Source organism: Pararge aegeria, chromosome 22 (assembly GCF_905163445.1).
Source record: "Pararge aegeria chromosome 22, ilParAegt1.1, whole genome shotgun sequence".
NCBI lineage: Eukaryota > Metazoa > Arthropoda > Insecta > Lepidoptera > Nymphalidae > Pararge > Pararge aegeria.
In genome coordinates this window covers 10,120,676-10,139,501 of record NC_053201.1, presented here as the reverse complement: position 1 = coordinate 10,139,501, position 18,826 = coordinate 10,120,676, and the positions used below count along the sequence as shown (strand labels likewise).

The window sequence follows — 18,826 nt, the reverse complement described above, 5'->3', positions numbered from 1 at the left end:
TATTTCACAAAAATGCTGTTAAGCCAAGGAGGTAGGTATGCTCGTATGCGGTATGTAGGAACGCCTGATAGAACTTTTCTCACTAAGGCTCAATTTACAGTGATGGATAAAAATATATATATTTATTATAATACAGCCAGTATGAAATGAACCCACTATGCGCTATTTATTGCAGCTATATGAAAACAAAAACTTTAGGTTAAATTAATGCTTCTATGGAGAAATTGCACCTACCAATGGCAGGTATACTGTACGAGTACCTAGTAGTCGCTTGAGTAGGTATAAATTGTTGCCAATTCTTGCGTTGTACAGGCTGTTTAATTTAAAATTTGTGTTCAAAAGAATTTTCAGTTAGAAGTTGGCTCTTTATTTAAATTATCCAGAGAGGAATTTGAGTCCCATAAAATAAAAGACTGTTACTCAACATAACTGTATCAAACATTGAACATCACAGTTACCTCTCGCGTAATACTACAAAAATAAATAATAGTTTAAAAAAACTAAAAAACACGCTTTTTATAGAAAAGCGAACTAAAAAATAGAAAAAAAATTTAATAAATTTAAATTAAGAATAGTGTTAAAAACTTCAATAAATATAAATTAATAATGGGATTAAAAAAAAATGGGGTGCATGGTGTCAATAATTATAAATATTTTATTGACAGATATGAGTAGAGTGATTATTTTTTTTTTAAAACTTATGTAACTGTAATTATTTTCCAAATTATTAATCTGTACGGTAAGAGCCCCATTACCCGCTCAGGAATCTATATTAAGACGTAACTATCATAACAGTCCCTACGCAGGTGCTACTAAGCTGAGTGCCCGATCAGAGTGTCTCTCGAAATGCAAGTTCTAATTATTATTTAAAACAGCTCATTAAAAAGTAACAGCTAACGCCCTCTACCATCTAGTAGCTTAATGTTTTCTGTGGAATTAGTATTTTACCTTAGATTTCGCTGTTAGGTACGCGAAAGCCATCTGTTGGTAACGCCATAGGTTTTTTACATTGGGGTCTAGATGGCGCTGTAGTAATTGTAAATAATAGTTCGAAAAAACTAAAAAATCTTATTTTTTATATTGCAAATTGGAATGATCTTCTCAAATTAGTGTATTGTCATCGGTCCTCGATATGTCTACAAAGTTTGAACGAAATCTGACCGTTTAAAGTGGGTCAAAATAGCGTCCAAAGAAGTCGGTTACGAACATACATACAAACATACAGGTGAAGCTAATAAAAGCGTGTTAAAACATATTTAGATATGAAAAACCTTAGTTATTTATTGTAAGTTCACTATGAGCCTCTGATACATATTGTGTACCTACCATTTGAAATGGCCTTCTCCATCTGTCGCCATCTTGGACTCAGTTAGTTGTCACTCAACTTTTGTCAGCTCTTTACCTATTATCTTCGACAGTATAATCTCTGAACATCGTATGTAAGGTCGCAAAGAAAAGCACTAGTGCAATAATTAAAAAAACGCTCGTGAGTACGAAATTCTGCCTTAACGATAACAACTCGCATAGACTAGTCGACCAGTCATCGTGTGGACCCCAGCTTCGTCAACGTGTGTACAGCTCGGTGTTGATTATCACTCCTACCACGCCAACGAGTTGGAGAAGCGTTTTCGTCCAGTAGTAAGCGGGCGTAGGTTGTTGGAAGAGAACCCTGTGGTGTCCCGGTATGGCGTAGACGGTTCCGCTGGGTTTTAGTGGGTATTCTGGCCGCGTGTCAGCGAGTCCCATATACCCTTCCGGAAACAGGTTAGATAATTTAGAGACGGATGCGTCAATGCATTTCCCAGCGCAAAAAAAAAGGTTGTTGAAAGAGTCCACTCATCGACAACTATTATCTGTTATAATAACAACTTTGTGTCTCTCTACATTAAGCTTAGTTTTTAATACTGTCATTTGGAGTTGTTGGTATGGATTCCATATGTTATGCGAATACCTGATCCCACTATTATTAGTAGTGGTAGAGCTTCTTGTGACAAAGCTCATCCCAGGAAGTACTACCGCCATGGTTCTTTGTGCCGTCAAGCAACATAGCTGTGTTCCAAAATGGGGGGTGTGGTTGCCGTTGTAATTACAGTCACATGAGGCCTAACGCCTACTCCTAAGGGCGATGGACATGGCGGCACTTTGCAGAACGTGTTCCTGGCATGCCCTGCGAAGTGTTGCCCTGTATCAAATGAAGGTTTCCCACTTGACAACAGGTGGGCCACCTGCTTAGTCCGTCAATTATTAATATATGTAGAAAAACACAATATGAAGCGATATATTTCGAGGCATTGACGACAGCATCTTTACAGTTTATACAGGATATGAAGGTGCGGTACTACTCGAACTTACCGCACGAATGCTCTATCTTGACGGCTTTGTCGACGCTTCTTCTATAAATAATGTATGACTCTTAGTGCTTTGTGCTTATTTACCAAGGGTCCGTTACAAAAGCAATTGTCGCCAACAATTACAGCATTACCCCCACTGTCATAATTTGTCTCTAACAGCAGGGTATAGTTTTAGACAATTTAGTCAAAAAAAAAAACTTTGTATCGTACTTGTAAGATTGTAAGAAGATTGACAGCAGGAATGTATAAGCCAACAAACATACATATCAACAATAAAATATTTTGTACATAAATAAACGCAATTTAAAATAAAAAAAAAGTTTCGCAAATTACAAAATTGTAATTTTATTTGGCTAATAATAATTATTGTTAAGTTCTAATATTGACAAAAATATGGTTTACCCATATTTGGTAATTTTTCTATTTACAGAATGTGTCTAAACGTAAAATATCATTTTAAAACAAAAAATCTCAATTTGGTGAATTGGAGTCAGGTATGGAATTTAAAAATGCCAATTAGAAAAAAAAATAATGAAATCAGATTCAATTTCAATATATTATAGATTATTGTAATAATTCACATTAAACTTAATTAAAACTTATAGCCCACATAAGCTCCTCACTCGTCGCTCCGTCCTCTCGCGGACAAGGCGCTAAGGTACTCGGTATAAAATCTCCATCATAAAACCAATAAACAGATTCAAGTCCCATTTTATTATAAAAATCAAAATTACGAGTTATAATACATCTGTTTCTCAATCGAACAATAGAAATCGATTATAGCACATTGACATTCTCGTAAACAAATCATCGTGGACATAAATAACAAATCAGATTGTACAGGGGGCGGGCCGCGGGCGCGCCGTATCACTATATGTACACGTACCCAGCGGTAGTCAGTCTGTGGCCCGCGGCCCGCGTCACTGGTCGCCGGGCTGGCTCACGTGCCACAGCACGTCGGCCAGCTCGTGCGCCACCTTCTGGTCCAGGATCTGCGACATGACCAGCGACAGCAGGCGCCGCTCGTGGCGCCGCAGCAGCGGCCGGTTCTCCGCGCGCTCGGCCAGGCGCAGCAGCGTGGCGGCCGCGCGCCGCAGCATGTCCAGCGACGTACCCATGGCGTCGGGGTTGTCGCGCAGCGCCGCCACGCCGTGCTGGTTGGCCACGCCCAGCGCCGTCTGTTCGGCGCGCTCGATGAAGGCCACCAGCTGCGCCACGGCCGGCGCGTGCAGCGCCACCGCGCGCGCCGCCGCGCCGCCCGCGCCCGCCAGGTAGTGCAGCAGGTTCACGGCGAACTCGCGCACCACGGGCCGCTCGGGCCGGCACAGGTCGCGCGCCAGCCCCGCGCACAGCGCCGCCAGCCGCCCGCGCGGCGGCGTGGCCAGCACCAGGTCCACGTTGGCGTCCGTCACGCACAGCTTGCACAGCGCCTCCAGCGCCAGGCGGCGCGGCGACAGCGGGCTGGCCGCGCCCGCGCCCGGCGGCGCGTCGCCCGCCACGGCGGCCGGGCACACGGCCCAGTGCAGCAGGCCGTCCAGCAGCGGGCGCGCCACGGCCTCGGGCTGCCCCGCCAGCTCCACGCTGCCCGCGATGTTAGCGCAGCACACCAGCGCGTCCTCGCGCAGCGCCGCCAGCGCGTCCCACCACCACTCGGCCGCGCCACGCAGACTTGAGCAGCACAGCTCGGCGTCCGCCTCGTCGCGCGCCGCGCGCTCGTAGGCCCGCGCGCGCGCCGCCCGCGGCGCGTGCTCGTGGTGCAGCAGCAGCAGCTTGCCGGCCAGCGCCAGGAAGGCGCCCGAGCGCGAGAACTCCGCCTCGTTGCCCGGCACAAATGTGAGACCGCGCAGGATGTTGGACAGTGCCACGCAGCGCTTGGCCAGCGCGTCGCGCGACTCGCTTACGAGGTTGAGGCTGGGCTCGTCGCGCGTGTAGCACTCGTCCTCGTAGTCCTCGAGGCGGCGGCGCTTCAGCACGCCGGCCGGGTCGCGCACCTGCAGCGCGGGCCGCCGCTCGGGCTCCAGCTCCATGGGCTCGGCCTCCAGGTTGTCGCCGCCGGGCGAGGGCGGCGCGCGCGGCGACGGCGCGGCGGGAGGCGCGGCGGGCGACGGCGGCCGCGTGCCGGGCAGCACGCGCACGAAGGGCAGGTGCACGAGCTCGCCGCGCGGGCAGGGGATGACGTGCGCGGCCGAGTCGCCGCTGAGCTGCCAGGGCTCCGTCACGTCGCCTACGTCGCGGCCGGGCTCGTCGTCGTCGGGCGCGAACAGCTCGTCGTCGGGGCGCGCCGCCAGCGTCACGGGCACCCGCCGCCGCGACTCGAGCGTGAAGTTTTCGCATGTCATCAATTGGACCCGATCGGCAGGATCGGGGGGCTCCACTCTCCGCTTCGCTTTCGCTACGGGTTCGGGGCTAGACGGCGGCGCGTACCAGGGTTCGCTCTCTGTGGCCGGCGCGTCGAAAACGTCCGCGAGGCTCTTTTGGAAATGTTCTAATAGGAGGTCGAGCAGGCCCGGCATGTGTTGCAAGCCGAAGTATCCTATGCAGTTGTCGTCGAACAGCAATATGTTTAGGATGTCTAGCGCCCAGCAGGTCTCGGCCAGCAGGCCGGATTTGAGCGCCATCATTATTCGCCAGGCGTCGACGGGCGCCACGTCAGCTTTCGTAAGCCGCCGTCGCTTCTCTGTAGCGGGAACGGTCGCTTCCACGCATTCCGGGGGAAACGTTAATTCTCTTTTTATTTGAGCCACGCTGGGCGTTGCACCCTGTGGGTAAAAGAAGCGAAATTAAGCAAAAATGAAGACAGCACTGGCCATCGCGTGGCGCGCGGCGCCGGCGGGGACTCACCGGCGGGTGGTAGGGCTGGTGCGGGTGCTGCTGCGGCGGCCAGGGCGGCTGGTGGTGCAGCGGCGCGTGCGGCAGCGGCGCGGGCGGGCGCCAGGCGGGCGCGGGCGCGGCGCGCGGGAAGGCGCCGCCCCACGCGCCGCCCGCGAACCTCGTGGGCGCGCCGCCCGCCGCGCCCGCGTTGGGCGGGAAGCCGGCCTCCGCTTTCGCGAAGTCGGGATGCCTCCGCGGGACTCCCGCCGCCGCTGCGTTGGCTGCGCCGGCTCCCGCGCCTCCCTTCACGTCGTACTGTGCGTGTTATGTATATGCATATCATTTTTACCAATTAAATCCGTTGCTCTCCTAAAGTTCTACTATTTGTGTACACGACAATATTTTTTAAGAAATACTAGATAAGAATTAACACATTTTGCCCAAAAATAATTTGTTGTTACGGCACATATTTTCTTTTACAAACAGGCCAAGAAAAATTTCAATCTTCGATTTCGATTTCAAACTTTAGCTGAGCAAACTTTACGGAATAAATTAAAATAGATAGAAACAAAAACTTTGGAAGTATATGTCCAGAAACCTATTTTACAACAAAAACATTACTCCCAACTTTTTTGTTTGATTACACTAGCCATGAGCCCAGTATGCTTCCATAAATTAATGATGAATCGACAAAAGTATGGGACCAATCTCGGCAAGCTTGTTAAAAGCCCACGATCCATTGAATGGCTTATGGACAAAAGGTATTTATCCATAAGTACCTAAACAAGGATGTTTGAAGATGACGAAGAATACTTCAAATCTGTATCAAATAAACCTATTTACGTAACGTCAGGGTATTTGTTGGTTTTTGTTTCTTTCACAACAACAACCGAACGTCGTGAAAACGACATCCCAAAAAAGAAGTGCAATGTTTTCAGAATCCTTACATCATTCAGAGTGAAATATATTAATATGGCAACTTTACATAAATTTGCCAAATTCTTACCGCATTCGGCAGTAGTGTTTTTTATTTTTTTGTATTTAATTAATTTCATGGAGATGGCAAATTAACCGGAAATATATTTTGCTTCTTTTAAAATATATGCGGAAGATATCGCGAAAGGATATTTATATTCTTTTTTTCATTCCATTACAACTAGGCCCTTAACTGCAAATCTTGTAGTAAAAATATAGAGAGAATGATAATTTGAAATGAGATTATTCCAGAACAACTCATCGAGATTCGTCCCAATGTACCGCATTGTACAAAGCTACGACGACGCAGGTCCACTTACAGCTAAGCTTACATGATATCTGTGAATGCATGCAAATGAATCAGTGACATATTTATCACGTAAAGCCACCACCACACACTCTAAACCTTAACTTCCATGTTTTTTTTTTTGGTTAAATTTTGAAAGAGTCGGGTTGTTTTTGGTCCGGTAACGGAAAAAGCCAATTAATCACACCGCAAGCCAAAATTTAGTTAAAACGAAAAACTGAAGAGAAATTATAAGTGACAGCTTGAAATTTCGTTAAGCGAGTGGTATTATTATTCGTATAAATTAAATGAAGCCAAAACCACGGATGAGTTTGCCCCCGCTCTCGTTTGCATTCGGACCTTGAGTGTAGGTTTCAAAGTAAACAAATGTAGCACTGCAATTGTTGATATTTATCAAATCTGAATGGAATTGACGAGATTAGGTTGCCATACAAAATGAAATAATAACAACTTGCAAAGTGACGCGTTGTTTCACTTGTTAACATAGAGTCAAGGTTCTTCACTCCTCAGCAAAATATAAACTGTACGGAACAGTACAGACCGCGAGAACACAACATCATAATTGGGGTTTCAGAGAGATTCTATGACAGTTATGTACAAGTAGATCGGTGGTACAACCACAGGTTATTGTATGACGCTAACTTTACTAAGTGATTGAGTAAACTCTTTCGCATGGTATGTACAGTATAATGTAACTACTTAATAAAATAAGTGACTCGTTAACCGATTTTCTAAAAGTGCACAATATCAGATATAAATAAAAATGGAATCTATATTGGGAACGCTATAAAACTAAGCGCGCATAAACTAAGTAAAAGTTTTAAAGGTTTTCTCATATCAAATTAACCAGAAATATAAAAAATTACTGTTAATAATAATTATTTTTTTCAAATTCACTGAGAAAACCCATGTTTCATGTGAATTACTCTCAGGGTAAAAGAATTTGATAGAATAAATGTTAAATATATGTGGTGAACGGTTAGTGTTACCGAATTATTCAGGTGAAACGGAATCATTTAATAAAAAAATAAATGATTTAATTAATACAATACTAACTGTGCCTGATATTAATTGTACCAGTGCAGCACCGATGTTGACGTTATTTTGCACATAAACGGCCCGAATCCAGAGATGTTCATAATATGCTTTTAAACCCAAAATGCACCAACAAACGGTATCCACAGCTGGCTTAAAACAAAACCGATCGTGACAAAAATTTTGCATAGAAAACAAACGTATTGATATAAAAAAAATAGAAACAAAGGCTGATTATTTTACAGGTAGTGGATAGACAGAATGCGCGCACTAATACTAGAGTTACAAAAGTGTGAGGGGTCGGGGAGGGTGCCCAATTATGATGAGTGGTGTAGTGTAGCGAGCGGGGTCGGTCGGTCGGGCGGTTCGGTGGTGCGAGCGATGAACCGAAGGGCAACGCCAATATGGGAAGCGGTGTTGAGTGCGTGGTACAAACGGGGCGTCCGTACGTAGGGGCGGACGGGCGACGGCAGCGGCGCGACCAGCTGCCGTGCGAGCTGCGAACCCATAATGCCCGCGCCGCACGCGGCCCCGCCGGACATCTACGCACCAAGACACGCGGTCAGACACGACTTGCTGCGACGACTTGTCGCGGAACCGACAGTCGACAAACATGACATGCGCGCTAACCATTATACCTACTACTGTTTACATCACTTGGTCGCTTTAATTTCCCGTTATTTCTTAACTCTTTGTTCTGGTTTAGAAAAAACTTTGAGCGACAAATTATAAAATATAACAACAATACAAAATACACGATAGGCAAACAATTACAAATTCTCCTTACATGCTAATCATGCAAGAACTAAAATGTAGCTACAATAATTGCATAAATTAATAATGACATTGTTTTAATATATTTTCTATGAAACCATTATTTTGACATACTATAATCTATCCTCACAATCTTTAGTATGAAGACCTTTAGTGTATATAGACAAAACGTACAGCCCACCAATCGGATTAATTAAAAATACGTCATCTCTGAATAATCAGATCTGTAAAACCTTCACTGTTTCTAAATACACTATTAAACTTCACAGTAAAGTTTGTGAATACAGATGTCAGACGCAGAGTCAGTGCATAGGTCAAACACGCATTACAGTTTTTTTTAATATGTATATATTAAAAAAAATAAGAAATTCACAGAAAATCAGAACATATGGCTTTTGCCATGTTTAATAAATTTATCTAGCAGGCTTTAGTTCAAACGCTTTGCCTGTGTCTTATTTCTCCGGGATAGTATTAAAAAAGGATAAACAGATTTTGACGAGACTGTTACAGGCAGGTACAAAGAAGGTTCAACAGGGACCAAATGTTTTTTTAACGTTTATTTTGTAGAGAAACCGTAGTGCACGTTTGCCATATACTTTGCTATTTGAATCGTAACACACTCGTAACACAATACGTGATATCAAACTTGACAGTTATTTTTTCAAGAGGTGCCAAATTTGACATACAATAAGATATACAAGCAACGTGTTTTTCAGTGCTGTAATTCAAATTTCTTTGACGATATCGAATTTAGATTTAAAATGTACGGTCTGTAACATACATCAGTTATTATAACAGAATACATTTTAGTCTAGTTGCAATTATGTTTATCTTAAAGAAGGAATGGCGAACTAATTGTACATGGACGTAATAATATATAAAGTTATAAGTTTGGTATTAATAAAAAAATATTCGGTACATGTTTGTTGTTATTTAACAAACTATATATCACACGCTAAGGCTAATGAGTATAGGCACGTAACTTCACAGAAAAAAACGATTAAACATCCCTTCTTAGAAGATACGAGCCTTAATATTTCACCACATAAAAAATATTTTTTCTAGAAATTGTGCCTAAATGTCAAAAGGTTCACCATCCTTGTATTATGAAATCAAAATCCGAGCAATAAAATACGCAAAATCAGCCGTCTAATCAAATTCATATCGGATAGTCACCTCGTGTGGCTGTTGCGGCGAGTGCGGCGGGTGCGGAGGTGGGTGTTGCGGGTGCGGATGCGGGTGGTGCGGGTGCGGCGCGCGGTAGTAGTCGGGGTAAGGTTGCGCGGGCGAGGCAGGAGGTGCGGGCGCCGCCGCAGGGGACTGCGCTCCGCCAGGGGGAGCGGGGGGAGCGGGCGGCGCTCCCGCCCGGTACCCGCCGTAGCCGCCGTACCGGTACTCGCCGCCCGACGCGTAGCCCCTGCAATAACACGAAATAAGGGTTTTTAAGGTGCTCTCTTATCCGCGCTACACAAAGGGCCGAAGCGACACTGCATCTAATTAATTGAAAACCTTTGTGCGAACGCGGCCAGCGTTCAGCTGATGTTCCCATCGCGGGTATTGAACAAAACTGTCATAGGTAACGTTCATACCAAAATTAAGTTCTTTTTTTTTTCTTCAGATTATCTTTTACCTACAGTAATCCTTGAAGTGTTGTGGTAGGTAATAGTCAGAATAGGTACCTAATCGGAAGTCGGCGGCTTCGTGGTAATAATTGTTAAGTAGTGGGTTTTTCTATCAAGAAATTCTCACTACCAGAGCCAGGTTAAACCGTCTGTCCCTGTAACTATCCCTGACAGGTGATAGAAAATTGAAGCCAGCCAAACCGCATCCATGTAGTATAGTGAGTTAATATGATTGCTCAGCACCAACAAATCGACATATTTAATATAACTTTAGCTAAGTTCCTAAATTATATTCAGACAAATTAACTAATATTTTTGTAATGTACATCTGTAACTGACTTAGTATACGTTTTGGCTAGCTGTTAGTATATTAAGGATATTCATAAATAAATAATTAAATACCCTAAATCTCTCTCTTCTATCAGATTGCTGAGTCCAGTGGTGGGAGATTTAAACGGTTCATACAATTTTTTTTAGATGAAACACTTTTTTCATTCTACCTCATAATTGAGAAACTAGCATTTTTGTCATCAGTCAGAATATTGAGAGATTCCCTTGTTATCTATATCAAGTATGGATGTCAAATGAATATGACCAGTTAAAACAGAAAAACAGAGTATAAAGTTGAAACTAACCGATCTCCTTCGGGGCCATAAGGCGGATAAACCGGCCTATTCGCGGGATAGGAGGGACCGTATTCATACCCGTAACCTTGCTGGTAGCCTGTAACACGGTAAAATATTTTCTGTTACCAAAAAAGCATTAGAGCTGTATCAACTCAAAGTACAAGTTCATGCGTTTACTTAGGGTTTGCGGAAATAATGTGAAGACATTTACAGAAAAGAAAAAAAAGATTTCTTCTCAATATCCATCGTCTCCGATAACCCTAAAAGTAACAATTGTTTAATAGGAAGCGTCAAAATTAGCAAATGCATACGCTATTAAGCGATTCTTTATTTTAAGAAATCAAAATTAAATTACGCTACTAAAATTTAAGCAACTCAATGCTTGAAATCAATTCAATGCTTTTGATATATTATGATACATATGAGATATACAAAGCGAAAGTATCAACTTAAATACAGAAATGCGTTTCTGTGTTTAAGGCGAACTACAATATTAAAATTAAAATGTTAAATGTGTAAGAGATGTGTGATGTAACTTTGCTGATTGAAAATAATTTAAATGCATTCCCGTGCGAGCAACTTGTTAGCGCAAAATGTTATTGACACTGGAAAACAAATATTAAACTTTCGAGTTTTCACAAAAAACAAAAACCTTCTGAGGCAACACTAAATATCTATTTTCAAGCCTAGTTTGGCAAACGCAACTAAAGAGAATTCTTAAATTAATAAGAATTATAGAAACAGAATATGTTTTCTGTTGAGATTAATGTTTTTATATTTTTTAATGCTTGACTATACAATTCTAAAATAATAAAACTAGAATCAATTTGTAAACAAGTTAAGTTTAATAAAACTTTGGACCGTTTACAACGACCAAGCGTTCGTACTAGAGTCAGCCGTGATTAAATGCACGATGTAACTTTGGAAGTAATATTGCCAATTTCCAGTAGCTTTGGAATGAAAATATTTTAATTAAAATTAATGATAGTATCATTAAATTCTATAACATTATATCAAATTAAATTTTGCGCTAAATTTTACTTAATATTTAAAGTTAATAATCATGCGCTGTTACAAGGTTATGTCGACTGTTTATTATTGTTTGATATTACCAACTGACAAGTGTCTGGGCACTTTATTTTAACGGCCGGATAATATAATAATGCGGCTTTGAGAAGAGTAATTTTGATTTTAGTTTCTCGAGTCCCGAGATAGCCAACCAAAGATTGTACGAACTCGACCGGTCTGTAGTGGTCTCTCCGAGACATTTGCGCATGTATCATTGAATTCCTAAAAACTATATCTGCACCCTCGTCAGGTCAACTAAGATAGCGCTTTACGTTAATTACTCAAAGTTATTTGGCAAGAAACAAATATAATGTGGGGCCTCGTATAAGCACGCCGCTGGCCGAGTATGGTGAGTGAAGATGTTTTGAGGGTTATGTGTAGTGACGCAAGCGTGGTGAGTACCTGGGGGTCGCCTGGGCCCCGGCGGCTCGTCGAAAGGGTTGGAGGCGGCGAGGTTGTCGCCGCCTGGCCCGCCGCCTACAACCACACGGTTATAGGTTAGACCACCCGTTACGTGCACGGTGGAAATCTACTGACTGATCACTTGACAGGTATATTTACATCAATACAGACAAGACATAAAATTATATTCAGGATATAACCTTTTTATAAATTTTGATAGATAATATTTAAGAGGAGATCTCGATACAGAAATGTCAGAAGATTTCCTTTAAATGTAACATTCTCAATAATTAATCGCCATGAAAAAAAAAATGCCCCCAACAATAAAGCTAGTAGTAGTGGGGCGCAAGATCATTTCCTAACGCATTAAGATAAGTAGAGGTAAAGCTTGAAACGGAAAACAATATATTTTATATTTTTAAATACCATGAAGAAAGGTTCTTTCTAGGGAAACCTTACAAGATGATTTTTATTTAATAAACGTAATAAAGTGTACAACAATTATTATTATTAAGCACACTTTAAATATAAGGTTCCATCTCTAGAAAATCTACCATCGGTGCTAAGTAATTATTTATTAAACAAGGAGATTATTTTTGAAGGTGTTTTTTTTTCATGGCGATGTTTATATGGTTGATTCTAAAGTGCTTTTTTTTTTAATTCAGGGAGTTAGTGACAAGCGAAATAAAGCGATATAATTTGTTAGCCATCGTGTTCGGAGCAAAATAGAAGATCATAGCACGTAAATACCGACGTACAGTAAGTAGTAATTGATCAGCTGGGCGGGCCAAGCAGAATGCTTAGCCCGCCCAGCTGATTGCTAAGTATAAAACCATCGTCCATTAAAAGAGAAAGACTTCGCAGGGCATGCAAGCAGCACGTCCTACCACAGTGCCTTTATGGGTCCATAAACCTCAGGCGTAAGTGTAAAGCCTCATGTGTCTGTAATCAGTGGCGTGCATAGAGGGTATGCACAGGGTATGCAGATGATTTAAAATGAAGAAAATCTCTTGAGTTATAAAAACTTAAGGATAGGTATTGTAAGAGTTATAAACAGCCTAACCTCAAGTATTTATAGCTCATACTGGAGATTTTCTTCATCTTATATCATCTGCATTATCTTTGCATACCATCTATGCTCGCCACTGCCTGTAATAACACCGGCAACCATTCAGACCGAAACTCAGCAATGCTCTTGGCGGCAAAAATAAGCATGGACGTAATACTACTTCGGACGAGCTCGGTCCCAAAAGTTCTACTACTATATAGAAGTAGATTAGTATAAGTTCTATACTATATATAAAACAATATAGACATGAATTTTTATCGATAGGAATTAAAATATGAGAGTACAATATGCAAACGGATTATCTTGTATTATATTTTCATAAGTACTGCACCACTATTTTGCTCCGATTTCGACGTTAAATCAGCTTATGATTTTGAATAATAATTTCATACAAGTTAGTTCGGACTGCGTTATATATGTGAAAAACAAGCACCGAGCGTTGATGTATCGTCAACACTACGGAAGCAGTTTTTCTAACACTAGATCTATTTAGCTCATTTACAGCGGTAGTAACAGTCCGTGCGGTCTTTAACACTAGCCTAGTGCTTTAAGTTTAGTAATCCCATCTATTGGCACTATTTCGTATAAGAATTAAATCTAGAGTATATACAATGTACATCAACTTTAACGAAAACAGTATTGTATTGATGTTTTGTTGTTGTATTGATGATTGTGTATTTTATGTGATTGAGTGAACCTACGATTTGGTTTCATTATGTAAGGTACAGAGTGTCGTATCGCGAATGATTTTTGTGATGTATCATGCAACAGATATTTCTGTAGCGACAAAAACTAATGCATATAGGCGTATTATCAAATAAAATCATAATAAACCGCCATACATGGTTTTTAACGATGGACAGACAGACTTTGCTCTTGCCTCGTTTAATACTTGAATGTCGCCTTGCCGAAAAATACAAGTGACCTAAACTTTATGTAATATGGTAACTAAAGATTCATTATACCTTAAATTATGATATATATAATGTGCGTATACAAATCTAACAAAACCGTAATATATCAAAATTGTCGCAACCGCCATTTCACCGTAATTATCTCCCAGGTGCGGTACATAGGATGGCTGTTTTGTTCGCAAGTCACATAATGTTAAACGGCTGTTTGTTTGCGCGCATTTTATTAGCGCTTAATATACTAAAACAGTCGGACCCAAGATTTTACGTTAACTAACTCCCACGTGTGATACATGGGACAGTTTGTTTGCAAGTGACATATATAGTGTTATATGTCTGTTTACAAAAGACATAGTGTTATGCGGCTGGTTGTTTGTGAGTGACATAGTGTTATACGCGATGGAGTGGGGGTAAGATGGTGGTGTGGTGTGCGTACCTTGCGGCTGGTTGGGCTGCGGGGGGTAGGGCGCGTAGTGCGCGGGGTAGCCGTCCATGGGCGCACCGCCCTGAACCGCACCGCCCGCAACGAACTGCTCTTGCGAATTTGATGACCCTGACACAAATAAGAATAATATTTATTAGTTTTGTATGGTGGGAGGTCTCTGCCATTGCTAGTTAGTAAGTGCTGCTAGTCAGCAAAGACGAAGAAAGAGATGCCGCTTGAGTTAAATTTGACGGCGTCCCTGGCGCAACGCTGAGCGCTGTGAATTTAAGTAGGAGGTCCCAGGTTCAATTTCCGACTGGGGAATTTGGGAATTTATAAATTCTGAATTTTCTCTGTTCCGGTCTTAGACTACCATGTTTGGTGCAGTAACTTGAAAATCCGTCTGCCCTCTTCCTAAAAGGATGCTTTACTGGTGTTAAATTGATATATCTTGTTTTTAGAAATGGCTTGAGGTCATATCTTCACTTTTGACCAACATTTGAGACTCAATTTAAGAGAGATTCAATTCTGTGAGAATCTACATGCATTTAAAATGTAGGACCTATCAATTACTTTGCATTGCACTGGATATTAACATTTACTTACTCATAAATATAAAAAATATTTTTAAATGAATAAATAAATAAATATACGACAATACAGACATCTTCATCTAGCCCCAAAAGCTTATAAGAGTAGTTTGTATAAATGTAATAAATTTATTGTACCAACAAATTCACTCGTTCGATCTTATCATACTTAGTTTAAGAAACATAATCCTCACCTGCATTAGACGTACTATTCGATTTCCCGCTCTTCTTCTTCGTTGATGCTTCTACCTGGTTTATGATCGGCTGCGGGTCGATCCCTCCCCGGTCGAAGTGGCACTCGTAGGCCAAAAGATTCTTCGTGTAGTGCTTCCGTAACGTGTACGCCGCCGACGACGACGCACCGATACCGAGTAAACCAGCTATGTCCTTCCACGTTTTGTTTTTCGTGACCTTGGAACAGAATAGAACAAGTCAAGCAAAGGCCATGTTTAATGAGCAAACAGTGAGACAACTTCTTATTACACGACACTTTGTATAAGAATTGAACGCTCGCAATCGTAGAGTCGCTTTCGAGTATCGAAATACTTGAATATCAGAGTAAACCGGATCTTATTCCTATTTTTGTAAAGTATTCAATTAGAAGATCTTATTCAAATTTGTAGCTCAGGGCTTATGACAGAACGTATGTAAAATATCTCTGTACTCATTCTATCGCCGGCGCAAACGGGGGACCTGATTTCTGGACATGCGTCCTTACTATGGTCACGGGGGCGTTCGGACTGAACACTAGTCCAAAAGCCCTCAAAGACCGAAGCCGAAGTCAGACCCTCGCAAGCGGCACCTTTAGGTTGACGTCTCCGCATCCCCCGAAGTCGTCTAGCGTTCCACTCATGGCGAGCTTTTTGCGTTGGCTCCAATCCAATGCAGTACCGGCACGCAAGTAAGGCCGAGGGCCTACGACAGGTGTCCTCTGAATTACACGAATTCGTTACCCTCTTGGGGCGGCCCAGTTTCTTCACTTTGTATGTATCAATACTCACTATATACTCTACACATAGGCCAACCAAATTTATAGTGTATCTTTTTGCTTTGATTGCATTTTTAACATATTAAAATCTCCTAACCTGTTCATAATTTATATATTTATTTATTACTATTTACGTTATAACGCGAAACTGAATACGTCCGAATATTCTGAAAATCGCGGTTCGACTGTTTAAGTCCTACTAACATTGTACGTGTATTCAAAGCGCTCTATGAGAACAAATTATAATAAATATTCCTAGGTATCGTTAAAGCGCCGCGGGGTTTATGGCTGTTCATATAAAGTTAATTGGCCGCACTAACATAAATCCGAGTTGAAGTCTATTAGGCTACCTAGCATGGCGAGCGCGGTGCGGTTTTTACTGCCAACGTTAGCTCGGACAACGTATAGAAATAATTTCCCATTAAATTTCCGCTCTTATAGAAATAATAATTAGTAGTCTTTGCATTTTCTTCTACCTTTGGTAAAAATAATGTAAATGACACTGCATTCGTTTTGTTAAGGACAAAAATATTTTAAACTATTCCGATCGAATGCCTTTTTTTATTAATACGCCCCTTATTTATTTGAATGCGAAAAAACACCGAACAGCCATTACGACGTTATGTTGCTGTTCAGACAAACAGTTCAGTGCATAATGAGACTATCCATATAATAGCTCTTTGACGTGACGCGCTTTGTACAAAGTACCAAGTGTACGATTTTCTACATAAATATTATACCTATTCGAAGAAGCGCCATCTAGTTACAATATTGGGAAATGGCTCTGTCACCAGATGTACGATAAATAAAGCGTAGTTAACTTATTCACTTGTCACTCAGTAATGACCTGTATTAATAAGTGGTGTTCACACTTTATTTTCTTATTCTACTACAAGTTAGCCCTTGACTGCAATCTCACCTGGATTAGTGAAGATGCAGTCTAAGGTGGTACCGGGCTAACCTGTAACCTGTATTCAGATGATATAAAATTAAGAAAATCTGGAGTATGAGTTATAAATACTTAAATTTAGGCCGAGTGCCGTGCATAGAGGGTATGCACAGGGTGTGCAGATTATATAACATGAAGAAAATCTTCAATACGAGTTATAAAAACTTAAGGATGGGCTCTTTATAACTCTTACAATGCCTATCCTTAAGTTCTTTATAAATCTTACTGGAGATTTTCTTAATTTTATATCATCTGCATACCCTGTGCATACCCTCTATGCACGCCACTGGGAGTGTAGTAGTCATACCCATAGTTTATGGGTTTCTTTCTACGCGACATCGCACCGGAACACTAAATCGCTTAGCGGCACGTCTTTCTCGGTTGGATGCTAACTAGCCACGGCCACAGCCTTCAACCAGACCAGACCGGAGAAAATTCAGAAATTATAAATTGCCCAAATTGTCCCTGCCGGGAATCGAACCGGATTCCTCCGACTTAAAACCACACAGCGCTCACCGTTGCGCCAGTGAGGTAGTTAAATTTCATCAAACGCACCTCGACGAATCCACCGCGGTCGCGCACCAGCAGGTAGAGCCGGTATAGGTCCAACGGCTGTTTGGAGATGGTCGGGCAGGCGGCGATGGGCGTGCGCCGGTCCTCCATGAAGGCCAGTAGCCTCTCCACCCAGCTGCGTCGCTCCGGCGCGTCGTCCATCTCGTACAGCTTGCCCAACGAGTCCGACTTCTGGCGCAACAACACACATCATACACACACTGTCTTACACGTGCGACCACACGATGCTGGCCGTACACCATTCCTATCGCCTATGTCGCCCTAGTAGTCTTTGAAATATCTCTACCATTCCTAACGCATATTTCCTATAAACCTAGTAATCTTTGAGATAAGTTCAAAGTTTTTTTAAAACGTATTTTAGAAAAATCATACTATTTTAATAAAGATTAATTAAAAGCTAAGTTTGTTGTGGGCTCTTCTTAGACGAGGGCGCGTTTGGTACCCTCGTAGCTTTAGTTTAAATTTAGCGAATGTCGTTATTACCATCGCCTTTTATATAATGAAAACATATATGTTGGCAGCTTTCTTGTCGATTGTAGTGTATTAAATAACCAAAAGACAGCGTGGCTTTTATGGATGCGAGACGACACTTACAATAACTTTATATTTTAAAGAGATTTAAATTATACTTTTTATAAATATTGTGCGTGCCCTATTATAATAGCACAAAGACAAAAAAAAACAATAAAAACATTTGATATTAATAACATGCCCTAAAACAATACGATTTACTGGATATCATTCAAAATTAGGTCACATATAGCATAAATTACTTTACTATTTGTAACATTCTATCATAACATAGAAACTAAATTATTATAAGCCAGTTAAATAAAATAAATATATACATATATATATATTATTTACATAATATTTGATTAAACCAACACCATGTTACCAATAAAATTGTATTAAAAATTTGAAGCTCAAGCAATTTTTATTAATTTTGCAAACAAAAATACTTTCTCTACAGAGTTTATGGGGATCTACGCACAGTAAATTAAAGTAGAAGGATTAAAAAACATGTATAAAATGTATAAACTACCGCTGCTTCACCTGCGTCCTAGTACCTTACCAATAGTAAATTTTAATTCAGAGAATATTTTGGTGCGGTAAGGAATAAGCCAAATATATCGTCAAATCAAAATAAATTTTTTTTTTTAATAAAGTAGCAATTTTGGTGAAAAGAAATGAAAATGCACAGAAGCTAAGCCAAGGTCCATAGTTCCTTACTAGTATATGCAACCTCTTTGGAATGCAGGTAACTTATACTCAGATTATTTGACATAGGTTATGAAAGTATTTTTTTTTAATTTCCGAAGAAATAACAGTAGCGGGCAGAGGTAAATTT

The 18,826-nt window shown here is 41.4% G+C and overlaps 1 protein-coding gene across 8 annotated transcripts in view; it reads right to left on the bottom strand.

Annotated features, from left to right (window-relative positions):
- Positions 1-2,888: 2,888 nt before the first annotated feature.
- Positions 2,889-18,826, bottom strand: part of LOC120633608 (trithorax group protein osa-like) — a 164,887-nt gene continuing 148,949 nt past the window's right edge. For 3 of the 8 annotated variants that reach the window (XM_039903841.1, XM_039903844.1, XM_039903849.1), the window contains 9 exons: positions 17,458-17,646; positions 15,160-15,376; positions 14,388-14,504; positions 11,972-12,046; positions 10,511-10,598; positions 9,430-9,670; positions 7,929-8,021; positions 5,193-5,477; positions 2,889-5,110 (listed from right to left, as the gene is read on the bottom strand). In XM_039903841.1, the coding sequence (XP_039759775.1) occupies positions 3,272-5,110; positions 5,193-5,477; positions 7,929-8,021; positions 9,430-9,670; positions 10,511-10,598; positions 11,972-12,046; positions 14,388-14,504; positions 15,160-15,376; positions 17,458-17,646 (3,144 nt within the window). In that variant the 3' untranslated portion in view covers positions 2,889-3,271. The remainder of the gene's footprint in view (positions 5,111-5,192; positions 5,478-7,928; positions 8,022-9,429; positions 9,671-10,510; positions 10,599-11,971; positions 12,047-14,387; positions 14,505-15,159; positions 15,377-17,457; positions 17,647-18,826) is intronic. The other 5 variants (XM_039903843.1, XM_039903842.1, XM_039903846.1 and 2 more) reach the window with 5 other exon arrangements.